The sequence below is a fragment of the Chaetodon auriga genome, chromosome 21 (genome assembly GCF_051107435.1).
Source record: "Chaetodon auriga isolate fChaAug3 chromosome 21, fChaAug3.hap1, whole genome shotgun sequence".
Taxonomy (NCBI): Eukaryota; Metazoa; Chordata; class Actinopteri; order Chaetodontiformes; family Chaetodontidae; genus Chaetodon; species Chaetodon auriga.
This window is the reverse complement of record NC_135094.1, coordinates 18741926-18757245: the sequence shown is the minus strand read 5'-3', so window position 1 is coordinate 18757245 and position 15320 is coordinate 18741926. Positions and strand designations below refer to the sequence as shown.

The 15320-nt window shown below is 40.2% G+C and overlaps 1 protein-coding gene across 1 annotated transcript in view; it reads right to left on the bottom strand.

Moving 5' to 3' along the window:
- vstm2a (V-set and transmembrane domain containing 2A) overlaps positions 1–15320 on the bottom strand; it is a 73244-nt gene that overhangs the window by 8408 nt on the left and 49516 nt on the right. Inside the window, exons 3-4 of the mRNA XM_076761473.1 lie at positions 11132–11182; positions 8065–8401 (exon numbers count right to left, since the gene is read on the bottom strand). Of these exons, the coding sequence (XP_076617588.1) occupies positions 8065–8401; positions 11132–11182 (388 nt within the window). The remainder of the gene's footprint in view (positions 1–8064; positions 8402–11131; positions 11183–15320) is intronic.

The following is a 15320-nucleotide window of genomic DNA, read 5'->3' as shown; positions in this document are numbered from 1 at the left end:
ACTGCATCACACTAAATTTAAAATTATGTGAATCATGTCTGCATAAGTGTTTTAAATACTTTAATTGCCTCCATGAACTGTGTGTCACCGCTGCTGCTCCAACTGCTGACTGTGTTGGTGCGCGAACAAAACTACATTAACTGATTCACAATTAGAACACCTGCATGCTCCGGTCTCTTTTACCCCATAAAATTTCTTCCTCATGTCTCTCCCCCCATCGATTTTACTGTGATGGGGTCACAGATAAACCTCACTGTCTGAAAATCTCTGAACCGATTCTATGATACTTATATACCACTTATTAGTTAGGTTACACCTCGCTCTAGTTATTTGTATGCCTCTGATATGAGGTTGTTATATCCCTGGCTCTCAAAATGCATCTAAATCATCCATATACACAGCAAAACTATGTCTAAAACTATTATTCTTGTATAAATCACATACACTCGTTCAGCTATTCTTTTATGTGAGCTGTTTTTCACTTCAAAAAGTAGCTTTGCAGGCGAGCTTACTAAAGGTAAAGGTACCTTCTGTGTTCCTGTGCTATCTTTAGAAAACAACAAAGGAAGAACATTTGTGAATTATTGTTGTTATTGTACACGACCATGCATTTTAATTGCTGAGCAAAGAAGAAAATACAAAAGAGGATCGAGCAACGCAGCTGAAAACACACACACATATACATATATATTGAGTAGGCAATGGTTACATTCCTTCATTTATCCATCACTGTGGCTAAAAGCATCTCCACCCACTTCCTGTCGTAGTTCGCTTGACAAGATCATTACATGTATGTCTGAAGTCATTTTGGATTAATTTACAGCGGAATTTTGATGCTGTTATTCAGCTGAAGAGGAGAAGCTCAAAGAAAAAGAACTAGGTGAAAAGATTTCCATGGCAGATATGATTTGGAGATGTGGGACTTTTATGAGATGTCTCAGGGTTTAGAATTGCGACATGATGCTTCTTTGAGTTTACATCTTCTCTGTGTACTTCCCTGGCTTTCCTCCACATTCGGAGGGACTGCACGCTGACTTATCTGAAGCCATAATGAGTAAGATATCTGTCTGAGCTAGCAGAGACGTTTTCAGGCTTTCTCGGTGCATGCTGGGAGAGAATAGACCCACAATGAATACTCTTCATTTTGTCCTACTTAACCTAACACAACACTCAACATTTTGCCAAAATGTTTTTGGCTCGGTGAAATGGTAATGTGGAATATCAATTCCAGGCCAGCGAGGTAGTCAGGTTCAGTGAGGCAGGGAAGTGAATCACCACAGCACCTCCACAGGGAGCTCAAACTGGCTTAGTGCCAGTTCCATCTATTCCTGCTGATCCCTGGCCGGCTGACTGGCTAGCTGACTGTCTCTTTGACTCGCTTGCTTACTTGCCTGGTGGCTCTGTCATAAAACTCACTGTCTGATTTGCTTGTTGACTGATACACTCTAACAGACAGTCTGGCTGCATGAGCCATGGCTGGATTGGTGGCTGACTGACTGGTTAAATACAACTGGATGTCATTACCTTGCAGCTTGACTGTTCATCTGTGGGTGAGGGTAAATGTGATAACACAGTCTGGTGTGCAATGTAAAAGCTCCAAAATTACCATCCACCACATTTGAAAGGATCACAGCAGCCGTTTTGTGTGTTTTAGCCGACATTACTGTGACCATTTTCCAAACCATACAGCCATAACTGAGATGAGGAACATGCGGCTGATTGGAGCTTAAGGTGGGGGCCCACCATTGGACAGTTTTATTCATCTTTGTTCTTTCACTATCACTGTTTCCTTCCTCAAACACAAACACATACTGATTCTATGAATGTTTCAGCTTTATCAGCATCTGGCTTATACCTGTTTCCCTCGGAAATTACAGTGATGGAATGTAAATGAAACTTATTTGACAGCATTAGTTTCTAGTCAAATTCCAAGTTAAGATTTTTGGGAACAAAACATATGAATATACAGTACATGATCAGGATCACATATATAATAATATTTAAAAATATTTTCAATGCAGGACTTTTAGTCTTAGTTCAATATTTTTACAGTGTGTTTTTTTTCTGGACTTTAACCTTTGGATCAAAACACCTCCTCCACCATGTACTGGTTAAATAGCTATCTTACAAAATCTTTGGTTAAGCGGTTATCTTACAAAATATATAGCTAAACAGCTTACAAACTCTGACAACATTGTCGGCTTTTCCTCTTTGTTTTTAGTTCTGTTTACCTGAAGCCTTATTTTAGCATATCCTACCAAGATCTTCATGTTCCTAAAAAGCTGTAACATGACGATTAAACACATATCCTTTTGTATTTTTAAATCTTGCTTTGGTTTTTACACAGAGGACTGTTTAGCATTTTGTACACATGGCCTACAATTCAGCCTTAAATCTTTGAGATTAAGTTTCGTGGGTTTGAGCAAAATTGGTTTGCATATTATGTGTATCGAGAGTTTGTAGTGACGGTGCTTGTTAAGTTAGCTGAACATAATGAGCAGACACGAACATAGTGTCTTATCTTCAAAGGCATTCGTCACATCAAAGATAGGGCAATGTTGTGTTTGAAATGCACAATTCAAAGCATATCCACATATTTCCAACTAACACCGTCTTTGCTAACAGCTAAAATTGGCCAGCGTTGCGAACACAACATCCAATGTAACATCACGATTGTATAAAAGAGTCTTGAGGGTACAAGCAAAATGTAATGAATGCAGTGAATGTAATGATCTAAAAATAGCATTAGCATTAGTAGGCACATTAAATCAAAACACAAGTACTGTCTCAGCAACCTTTAACTTCAGTTCATACTGTGTAATCTGTGCAAATGGGAACATTATTATTAAACAGAGAAGACCCAAGAATGGATCCCTGAGGAACTTCACACACTATCCAGATACACTTTCTTTCATACTTAAAAATTAACTTGATGCTAAGTTGAGAGCACGGTGGACACAAATAAAATAAATTATGTACAAAATTATCAAAAATAAATTAAAATAAGACCCCCTGGCACCTTTTGGACTCCTTGGCATTTTGACTACTTGGTTCCTATTAGCTGGAATGTTCTATGACACGAAGAGGTTCAGTGTTTATTTATTAAATGGCTAAAGTGTGCAAAAATATTGGTACATTGGCTCCATTATCTGCTCCAGTCTGGTGTAAGTCAGTTTTCAGTGTTCCTCACAAACAGCATTTAGCACACGTTGATATCTGAAATCAGACATGATTGTTGTTAGGTCAACTTCTAGTTTCGAATTAATTTTGGACACATATTGGTGAAAGAAATTGTTGGCACTACTCTTTGGCTTCATATTAGTGCTGTTCTTGTGTTGTTTCTTTGGAACAGACACAGTAATGCCTGTGACTGGTGGACATAAACTGTCACTGCTGCAGTCTCAGTTGACATGGAGACATTTAACCACATCACTGCAAGGCTTCTGCGGATCTCAGAAGTGGGCTCTTTACATGCTGAGCACTCACAGATGTTTGCCAGATTTACAAACACCCAAAAGACAAAATTGTGAGAAAGGAAGGTCCCATGGAAGCATCCACATGAACCTGAAATGACACATTGACATTGCGTGCGACTGCTTGAGCAATATGAATGCAGCCGTGAATGGCAGTCTTGCTGTTCCTAACCACCTACTGGAGCGATGACTCACTGGTGTTCTTTCCTTAGACATATGCAGGCAAGGCAGTTTAAAAAAATATGGTGGTTCTTCAAAACAAGGTCAGTGATTTTTTTGTTTGGATGAATGCTTATGCAATCAAGCTGAGTCCATATTTGTTTTTCTTTCATGCGGGAACCAGGCTGGCCTCAGGGGTGGAGGGACAAGTCTGGCTTAGGGGACATTTTTCTTTCCTTTTTTTTTCCACATTCAGCACTGGTCACCTCTGAGCTTTGAGAGAACAACACTGCCAGGAACGATAGAGGCCGAGCTGTGATCTAACAACAGCTGACACACTGGTGGGGAGTAGCTGTGAACAAACCACTCTGCTGCTGCTGCTACTGCAGCCGCTCCACCAGCCACCGTCACATTTCCCCCATCTGGAAAGTGCCTCATTGTTTACAGATGCAGCAATGCGGAAAAGGAAAATATCGGCACTCTCCCAGGTTTAATTTCATCTCAGCCCATTTACCTATTGTTGCTCATCTGCCTCCAACCTGAGCGCAGCAGTAATAGAACTCTGTCGCCCTCAGCCGTAACACCTCTCCGCTGCTCAGAGAAGGTGGCTAAGGCTGCCTGAGCAGCCACAGAGAGGCATTTATCAGTGTCAGACACACCGCACAGAGGACTCACTGCAACACAGTTGTCAGCATAATTTGGCTGCTCATAATCTCCAACTCTGCAGCCCCGGGGATTATTCAACTTTTTACCTCTATTCAGTGGCAAGTAATATCTTTCTATGTTTGCTTCAGGGCACAGAGGGCTATCTAAGCCCAGAGCAGGGCCGACTTTGTGTCTGGCCAGGTGGCAAATGATTGGCATGTATAGATTAGGAGGAGCAGGACAATTATAAAATAGTTTAATAGTCAGAGAACTGAAAATAATGCAAAGAGTTAATGAGAGAATATTCAAACTGAGGCACCTAAAGAGAAGAACTGACTGAGACTTAGGGACGTTGCTGCTGTTATACAAGTTGAACACCATGAAGATACAAGAATGAATTCCTCTATCAGATTAAGTATGCGGGCATGAAAAAGATATGAGGAAAAGTGCAATGTGCAAAATGTTGTCACACACATAAAGTCAACTCCACGCACAAACAAAAACACAAGAATGCATTGCATACATGTAAATTATTTATTACAAGTGATGAGTAAAGGATGCATCATTACTACAAATATGTATTTTTGTCTAATTAGCATGAAAATGCAGTCACATCAGTGACAGTTTCAGTTCAGTTATTTTGTCGCACGTTAGTATTTAGGTTAAGCTTTTTACTGATGGTTTGAGACCAGCCTCACCAGAAAAATGACAGCACTGATCATTTGTTCAAGTGTGACCTTCTTCAGGAAATGAAAATAATCTCTTTGTAACAGAGGCAGAGGTAGTGTGAGGTTGTTATACTGAAAAACCTCTTGGGGAGGGGTTCAAGGTGGCTGCACTGGTGTGCAAAGTGTCTGAGTTTTGGGACCTGAGATCACTCTTTGTATCCCATTTATCTACCAACAGTTGCTTCTTTTAATCATAACTGCAATCATTCCCTAACATTAATCAAGCAGATTTAGATCCATAAGTGTAGGACCATAAGATCAGAAAATGCTCCTATGAGCTTTTTTTTTCTTAATTGTAATCTATTTTGTCACATAGGTTTGGAACCTTGGGTGGTTTCATTTATTGGACTATACCGGAAAAATAAAATAAAATTAAATAAAATCCTTTTCAGGAGTAAAAACACATTTAGTTTAGATGTTTGTGCAAACAACATAAAATGATAATAGAAATAGTAGTAATAGATAATAGAAAAGAGTAACCTAACACCAGGCTGAAAAGCAACATGTTGCACATGTAAACAACACCCAACTGTAAAACCAGTTTAACCACTGAAGCAAAAACAAGATATCCAACTGGTGTTAAGATCCTCTTTAATCATAGGTGATAACAAAAATCAGATCAAATTGTTTCAGTTGCCCATACAGCACCTAAGTAAATATTTAAATGCATGTATGTTCTGTATTTAACTGAGAACATGGTGTTTTATGGATTTTTTTTTTTTTAAATACTGTTAGCTGTAAGCTTCCACAGTTACATCTGTTTAAGCCGGATAAACGTGTTAATATGACTCACAGCATAGGGAAACAGATCATGCATTTCACATACATAATGTTTGAGAAGTAGCAGGAAGGCTTTCTTGGATAGTTTGTTCATTCAGGATGCTTGCTTCTGTAGCTTGACTGTTCCTTCATTTTGGAGCCAGCAGAGGGATATCAAGCTAAGGTGGTGATGCTAACTTTTTAAAGGTCGTTACAGTAATTTTATTAACCAGTGCTGCATTTTCTTAAAACGTAGATCATATATTACACCATAAAATCTTACACATCACTTCAGCTTACAAAATGATTTGAAGTGAAATGTTTAATGTGAGATAGTGATGGCTTTAACAGGAATGACTACACATATTGGTTGCTGATTACTTGAATGGGTGAATTTTGTTCATGTTCGTCACTGGGAAAACAGCTGACCTCAACCACAATGAAAGGATTAAATCATCCTCCCCTAGCTCAGTCTGCACGTTTTCCATTTCTTGCAAATGCTGATGATGTTTGCACTCACCAAGACAACTCAATAGGTATTACACTGCACACATCTTTGAAAGGATTTCAGCCTTACTGCACTTGCTGAAGGACAAAGGTAACATTGATATTCTTTGCAATCTGCTGAGTATAATTACAGACTGGGTATCAGAATCCCATGGCAGAGCCATACTGCAGTAAATCTCATGAAAGTTCGATAAAAATAATAATAACTTAAAGCCAGTATGTGTTGCATTTTTATGTGATTATAGCTCATCGAATTTTTCTAAAGGTGTTACTTTTTGTGGGTTGAAAAATGAGACAATATTGGAGAAAATCTATGTATGTGTTGCTTTCAGCCCCACATTCTCAGTGTCCCTGGGTCATACTGATAGACTACTTGAGGACACAAATAAGGAAATTCAAATTCAAGCCACAGATAATAATTAAGGAGTCGAGAAATTCAAGATAAATGTGGAAAATAATATAAAAAGATGCCACTGATTTGGGCTTGCCTGCTCGGGCAGGGAGTTCTAGAACTGAGAAGCCTGCAGCAAGAAGACCCTCGATAATAAGGTGAGTTTAAGAAGCACCAGAGGAGGCATGCCTGAGGAGCTCTGGAGCTGCTCATGGGGGATGGAAATTTCTAAAATATGGCTGGGAGCCTGGCCACGTAGTGCCTTAAACATTAAGGGTAAACTCTTAAAATCAATTTTAACGCTCAGCCAGTGAAGAGAAGCATGAAAGGGCAAAATGTGTTCTCATCTCGAAGAATTAGTTAAGAGCTGAGCAGCAGCATTTTGGGTATGCTGGAGGAAGGAGATTGACTTGCAGCTGATCGCAGGAATGAAGGGAATTGCAATGCTCCAAACAAGATGAAATAAAACCACAGATGTCTTCAATATCTGCGGTGGCTGAAAAAAGATTTAATTTTAGCTATGGTCCTCAGCAGAAGGAAACACTGCATCACTCTAGTCACTTGCTTATCAATGCTTATTATTATTATTATTATTATTATTATTATTATTATTATTATTATTATTATGGTGGACAGTTCCTCTAAACAGTTTGCAGTTGTGCATAATGGACAGGAACAAGTACAGCTCAATAGTGGGTTCTCACATTTTGATTCACTGACATGCTGACAGTGACATTCTCCTCTTCTCAAGCATGCATGCTTCTCTTGCTGGGCTCTGTAAACATGTGTGGGAACACTTAAGCATGGTAGAATGTCAACTGGCAGATGGGGCTACCAGCTTTATGAATTGGAGCTAGTAAGAAGTGGTGCGTTCCCGCTACCTGGTGCAAGTAGAGATGAAAACTTGCGCTACACTTTACATCTCAGGGAAGGTAGCTAAAGACTGGGCCAGATTACTTGGCCAGCTTCTACTAATTCTGGTTCTCAAATCACATTTTCCTGCTTGTTCTATAACACCTACATGGTATCTTAGCAGTTCAGTGAAATCAGACACTCACCACAAAGTCTGCTCAGTTGTTTAGAGCCACCAGAGACTGGTTCCACTCTCATTGGATCCAATGTGTTGATCAGTGTTTCAGTGCTAACTTGAATGATGCAGGTGAAACATTGTTAAAATTTGGGGGAAGGTTTGTTTTCTGAAAGCATAATTTTACACTTGACTTGATTGTTCTGAATCTGAACCAAACAACCTTTTTCTTTTTACTAAAGTAGGTGACTCATGAATACGTCAGACAGGAAGGTTGCAGCCCAGACTTTACGCTGGTAGTAAAAATTCTGGCCAGATGAGTCTTTTTTGTGTTGCACAGTGCCCTCATTATGTAACCCTCCCCCAGGGGCTTACCTGAGCCGGGGTTGTGTTTAGCTGTATTGGAGGATGTGTGAGAAGTCGAGGTGGAGGCCACCCTCTGGTCTGAACTCATGTTGTCCTGGCCCAGAGGTGAGCTGGTCTTTCTCGGCTTCTTGTCCGTCAGGTGCAGCGGGGAGCTTTTCTTGGGGGGCGGCAGTGGTCGTCGTGGCCTGGCTGTGGCATTGACCTTCAGCCAGGCCTGGGCTTTGTACTCCACAATCTCTCCATAGTTAGCTCTGGTCACCCGGCACTCATACAGTCCTTCGTCACTCTTGCTGACTCTGGAGATCTGTAGCTTGTGTGAGATGTCGTTGCCCTGGACTTTCACTGTCTGTTAGAGTAATTAAAAGAGACCACAGTGTCATAACAGTGCATGGTATGATGGAATGCTACAAGGTTTCATGACACATCATTCCACTTTATTCTACAACATGCTACATGACCAGTATTCTGTGACATTTAGATGCTAACACACTCCAATTTGGACTCATATACAGAAGTGGCAATGATAATTGCAGGTATAAAATATATTGTTTGAAGCACAGATTTCTTTGTTAGACAGGGCTGGGCTAAAATAGTGATTCTTAACTACATTCCATAGGCATATTCAGGTTTTTCTTCAATACTGCAACAACCCTTGATGACTCTACAGCTTTACACCAGTGGCCCTGGAGCCAATATGTTTTGCTTACTGGTTTGCACACAAAATCGTGCTAGTGGTGTCTTAAGAGGGATTGAAATAAAATCGTCTGTCAGGGTACTCAATACACATCATTATAAAGTCGATTTTGGATCACTACTTATTCTGGAACTTCTGGACAGTCAACTGAGAAACTGATTATAGATAAAATAGCTAAATGCTAATATATGTTTTTGGCAAACATTAAGATACTTAAAATCATAGAGATGCAGTGGAGATGCAGAAGCAGTCCTGCTGATTGATATGCAGTGGTGCTTACAATGGCTCAATACATTTAGAAGTGTTTAACATCTTGATAGATTTGGTAAAGAAAAATGTCTGACGGTTGACACGTCTCTTCTTTCCCTGTATATACATATGACCCTATGCCAACATTGGCAGTGTCACTTAAAATTGTATTTAATCTTGGCATTTTTTTAGGATAGGGCTAGTTTCCATCTGGTCAAGACACCTAAGTAAAGTGTCACAGCTGCTGCAAATCTGGTATGGCATCTGGTAAAAGCAATGATCAAAGTTAAAATTCAGAAAATAAGTTCCTTAGGTATTAGTTATTTAATGTTTAACAGCCAAAACACATAAGCATTTAGCCACTAACTGTCAGAAAAGATCACTGAATTGTGACTGGTGTACAGTAAAGTGTGACATTACCGCTATCCAAATGCACCCCATCCACTTCAAACCAGTGAGAGGAGCAAGAGACAGAAATCTCTCATGAAAAGCAATTCAATGTTATAACTTTAAAAAATAGCATGTTCATGTTGCACCCTGTTAGAAGCTCTTGAGACAATATGCTTTCAGGATCTTTAAAGCAGGTCAGGACATTATTTTGTCTTGAGGGTTGCACATTTTGAGATGAAATATTTTTGTTATTCAGAATTAAATGACTGTGGTGGAAGTTTTTGCAGTGAGGACGCCAGGCTGACAGTGTGACTTCTGATGTGGTGAGTGTCAAAGTACAATACACTGACACAACAAATTAACAAATAACAAAGTCACATATTTAGAGGACAAAGAATACATAATGCATTACTGTCTATACGATAAACATTCTTTGACATTATATTTTTTTTTAATCTATTTTCCTGAAGATGATGGTAAAGAAATAAGACGCAGAATAGAAAACTATCGGTGATCTACATCTGCACATGTGTTCTTTTATTAAGAAGGGGTCAAGAAGTGTCCTGTGGTGGCCTGTACAGCCCTGACAGCAGCGCAACAAACTCAGTTACCCATCCATTTTAATCAGGACAGCTCAACTGGATGCACTGGTGTAGCCGATGGAAATATTGAGTGGTACATGGTAGATCTTTGCTGACATGTGCCAAACCTGTCTCCTAGAATTTATGCTTATGCACAGCAACATTTTTTTTTACCAAATACTTTTGAAGCCCTGAATTATGTTCTCTGGCAATGCTTTTCCAGTTTGCAGAGTGCTGCACTCTTGTTCTTTTCAGAGGTCATTGGAAGGTTGGGGTAAACAGCAGGCTAACAAAGCACAAGATTTTAAGACTGGAGATCCCGGACCCCATGTGTGCTTAGGCTCATTAAAAAAAAAAAAAAAAAAACTTTTATCACGACAACTGAAAACGTCTCAATTTATGCCTCAAATACACAACAATTTATAGAGTAAGGTCGCTACTGTATTTTATATTTTCTGCTTCACTTGGAGAATGGGGATACCAGGTATCCTTGTAATCTCTGCATGGCGACTTTCACTAGAACCATTTTATTCTCAATATATTTAAGATGGTTCGGTTGAAATTACAATGCAACATAAGTGAGCCAACAAAAGACACTCTAGTTTGTGGTTGCTAGTTTTGCAGTGTTTTGCAGTGTTCTTAAAGCAAAATGATGGTTATGAACAAGAAAACCTAGATCTATACTTTGGTGAGTACAATGTTATTGTAATTTGTAGAAATGATGAATCAATTTTAAATAAACCAGAATTTACCTTTTAAAGCAATCTATGAGTCACCTTGAACACAGACCAGTCACTTTACATTACATGACATTACATTTAGATGACATGACCACGACTCTTTGACTGTATGAGGACTCCAGTGCAGTCATTCAGAGACAGGCTGTGTGGTGCACTGGGCACAGAAAGCACATAAAGAACAACAAGAAAAAGGGGCCGAACAGTTGCTGGGGCATGAGCGCAGGCAGGGAACCACTCTGACAGTAATAATACACTGCCACTGATTTCACTGATTAGCTCCTTTCTCTGCTTGAAGGTGTATTATTCTGGGAAATCAGCTGCTGTTGTGCTTGCTTGGAATGAAACGCTGCAAACTTGGGTCATGACGGAGCACGTTTGAGAAGCACTGGGCTGCAACTAGTGATGCATGTTCTTCAACTTACACTTATTTTTGTCCCCTCGTCGTCAGGATCAGGCTCTGGTATCATCTCCATCTGGGAACACAAAAAAGGAACAAAAAGAGAGGGAAAGCATTATCAAAGTGTAGCAGAGTAGCTGAGCACTGTGTAGCTCTCAAGGAGCCACTGTGAGGACACATTCAAAGACGTATTTTATGCAAGTCTAGCCGCAGACTCCCTAAAACCAGCTATGAAATTACTACAACAGCTTTCAAAAAAAAACATCATCTATCTGCTGATAGTTATAAATCTTTTATTCCAACATCAACACACAGTTTTCAGACTGAGTGACTGCATTGCTACTGGTCGGCTTTTAAAAATAAATGCACAAAGATGTCACTTTTGCAACTGTTTTTGATTTATTTTTAGATTCTTTGAGTGGTTCTGCAAAGAAATTAAAGACGTCTTCTAGACGCTGCAGTGAATCACGAGGAACAACTGGTTCAGACCAGGATACCGTGTGACAAACTAACATCTTCCTGAGACAAATTGTGCCTCTAAACCTCCATCAGTCTCCGCAGTAAAAGTGATATTACCCATGAAAACTTATGACAAATAATACATGTCAGAAGGCCTGGAATAGCTTTTCAGTTAAAGACTATTTCAAAAAACAAGAAATACTGAACAGCAGCATAGCTTAGGGGCTCATGAAATGTCCCTGTTTGGGCCCCAGTGACATAATTCTAGCATGGTGGCAAGCACTAAAGCCTACAGCCTACAACGTAGACTGGGCATTGATTTTAGAGGCTATAATTTATTTATCCCACATCGGATGCCAAATGGATGTGCGCCCGGAAAAAAAGTCTGCTGACTACAAAGCTGAAGAGGAGCAACGGCAAGAGCAGTGCAGCAGAAAAGGCTTGAGTGGAGGAGGAAGTTTCTCCAGAGGACATGGGAGCTATTGGCTCCACGGCTGAGACAGAAAAGGAAGGGCAGGAGAGGGATAAGATGGCTACTTATGAGCATTTGCAGCAGAGAGCGTTCCTTCAAGTGTTGTAATTACCTCGGAGGAGCCGGGCACTTTTTCTCTGGAGGATGTTCGGCAGACAGGTGATTAATGAGCAGAATTAGGAGCCATAGCTTTCTCTGTCTGCATGTATGCATGACTCTTACATCTTGACTTCACAGATGGACCTGGCATTCACTATTGTATCAAAGAGACGTCTTTAACGGTGAGGCAGGATTAATTGTCCTCACTCTTGGCATTGGACTGTTTCAAGTCATCAATTTCAGCCTTCTCTTTTACAAACTTCACAGCGGTTATATGGGCTGGGTGTGCAGTCTATATATGTCACCTGAGGAGGATAAAGTAAGAATTCCATTGGAGGACAGATGCTCAGCTCTTGTCTACACGTTGCTGCTGCTGCTTTCAGGAAAACATGGTCACAGTGGCAAATAAGCTGGAGGAAAAAGGCTTAATTGCTTCTCACACATTTCATTATAGAAAATCCTATGGGCTTCTTGAAATGCCTTAAAACAGCTGAATTATTTCCCAGAATCCAGAGTTTAATCAATTTTTTTGCAATTTAGTACAAATGGTTTTAATTCTTTGTATTAAAACCTTGACTGTCTTTTCTCAAAGCAAAACACCGTTAATATGTGATCATTGCTTCATTAATTAGTTAGTCAGTTAGGAATGGTGAGTAACTAGCCTTTGTTAGCATCTGGGAATATAAACAGAACTTAATAGAACTTTAAATTTGTGAAAGTGGAACTACACATCAAGATGAGTGTACGTGTCATGCTCTGAACTGTACTCAGCAGTTGTATATTGTTTTCTGTGGCTCTGGAGGAGCTTTGTCAAGTCTGAGATAATCACCCTGATGATGTCTGCAGACTTTTCTCAGCTTGCACTTGGAGGTGATACATTTTTAAGGGAAAGCCACAAATATTGGACATGGAGTTTGACAGTCCGCAGGTCTTAAGCAAGCAGTGAGGGTCTAATGAAAAGACATTAACGAACATAGAATTTTTTTGGTTGAAGCTTAGCTCTGATGAAGATGTTGATGATGATGAATGTGCCATCATTTGCTATATCCTGCTCTGACTGATCAAAGGTGAACTGTAATAAATTCCTGAGCTGCTGTGTACTGTTCAGCACTGTGTGGGACCATCTCACTACTGCAGTGTTTTTGTCACTTTGATACTTTCTCCTTTTCTTTGCAGCCCCTTTTGATGCAAACTGAGGAAGAGCATCAACCTTGAAATGTTATAATCCAAAGCAACTGCAAGTCCAAGCCTCTTTGTGTTCTTTGTGACATTATTTGCCTGTATTTTGCACCTTTTGAGCCGATTACAGCTCCCCTTATTCCTTCTTTGAACCATTGTAAAGTATGTACACCTAAGTCTCATTGCTGAATGCAAAACAGCTTGAAACTCACCCGTTACTATTACTGCCCAATTTGCATGCTATTGATCGCAAACACTTGGCCTACAGTAAAATATCCACATTGTCATTGCTCTGGGAGTAGCATACTGACTCAGACACACTATTTTGGGCTCTTTGGGCACCAACAAGCACCAGACTGTAGCAAAATAGCCACAAACCTCTGTGGTTACTTGTCGTGTTGATGAATTACTCTAAACAGCTTCTATTGCAAATCAACAAGCATGTAGAAGATGGACGCATTGAAAACAGCTCACACAGAAAAATCGTAGATCAATTAAAATCTCTCTCTCCACTAATAGCTCCCTCAGGACTGTCTGTTTCTGCCAGTCAACCACAAATGCACACAAACACCCTTCCTCCTATGATGCATACCTCCATGATACAAAACACTGGGTAACCTGTGCGTACCACCGTTTTAGGAGTCTGGCCAAAGTGTCGCCTGAAGCTCTGTATGTTTAATTACAACTCAAGTATAGGTGTGATTGAAATAAGAAACAACTAGACGGCATTTTTAATTGCATTTTAGTCTCAGTTATGGCAGTTTGGTGGGATTTAACTGCAGATGTCATTGTGTGGATCATAGTGATGAATAAAAGCCCACCCTACCATGCACAGCAAACATGATGACAGTAGGATCTTCAACATGTCCAGAAAAATGACTTCGACTTAAAAAGAACTCCTTCCTCTGAGGGAAACTCTCCACAGGATCCCCGAACTGTCAGTGCAACATGACAGAGAAAGCCCAGTGATGAAAGGGGGTGAAAGTAGTGAATGTGACTGGCCATGACTGTCACAGCCTCTAACATGGCCAAATATATGACTGACAGTAGGGAGAGTAAGAGAACTTAGAGCGCTCTTTTATTCCCATGCACTCATTCATTACTGTGAGTGTGTGTTTTTATGTGAAACAATCAAAGTGATCACAGCTGTGGTTGAATCCTGAACCCTGTGCCCTGGTACAGCAAGCATGCCTGGCCAAAAAAAGAAAAAAAAAAACACACACAAAAAAGTGTTTGGCATCCCACTGATGCACTGAACAGGTCACAATTGACTGTGATCTGTCCTGTGTACCATTCACTGATGTTCAGTTGCTCAGGTGTTCACATGCTGCAGTGAAAAGGAGGGTATGAGAGTCCACATGATAAATGGGTAAATAAGCATTTGCCTTCAATAGCACCAGCTCCAGTTCACATCCTGTCTCAGACTAGCAAATGTCGACCATTTTATTATTTAATAATCAAGTCTTTTCCTGGGGGTTACTGTTTTTATTGGCCTAACTTTAGCTAGACTGTAATTGCCGTTTGCAGATGTTGTAGGAGTAACGAAGTAAAAGCACACAAATATTGCAGTTATTTGATTACAGAGTGAGTACACTTATGACACTAAATGAAGCTCAAGTGAAGGTTCGGTCAGGATGATTATTCTTCTGCATGCTCAGTCCTGTAGTTTATCTCTCATACCAGCCTGCCATTCGCTCCTCTCATGCTTGTGCATGGATTCCTGGCTGTCATTGTCTGGGGTTGTTAACTGAGTTTATTGGCTGGTCACATTTATCGAATAGCACGGCGAAACACCTTCGTCTTGATGCTCTCTTTTTAAATTTGATTCCCTCTCTCTGCCTTTTGTAGTTCTTGTCACTGTGGTGTTTACCATCCCCATCACTGTCCAGTCTAACTCATCGGCTTCATCATTTCCTCAGTCTCAGCAGAGTCATCAGCCAGCACTATGACCAGTCTCTGGACTCCGTGGTGGGATTCTGCTCGGGGCAGACACCCCTCGATTACA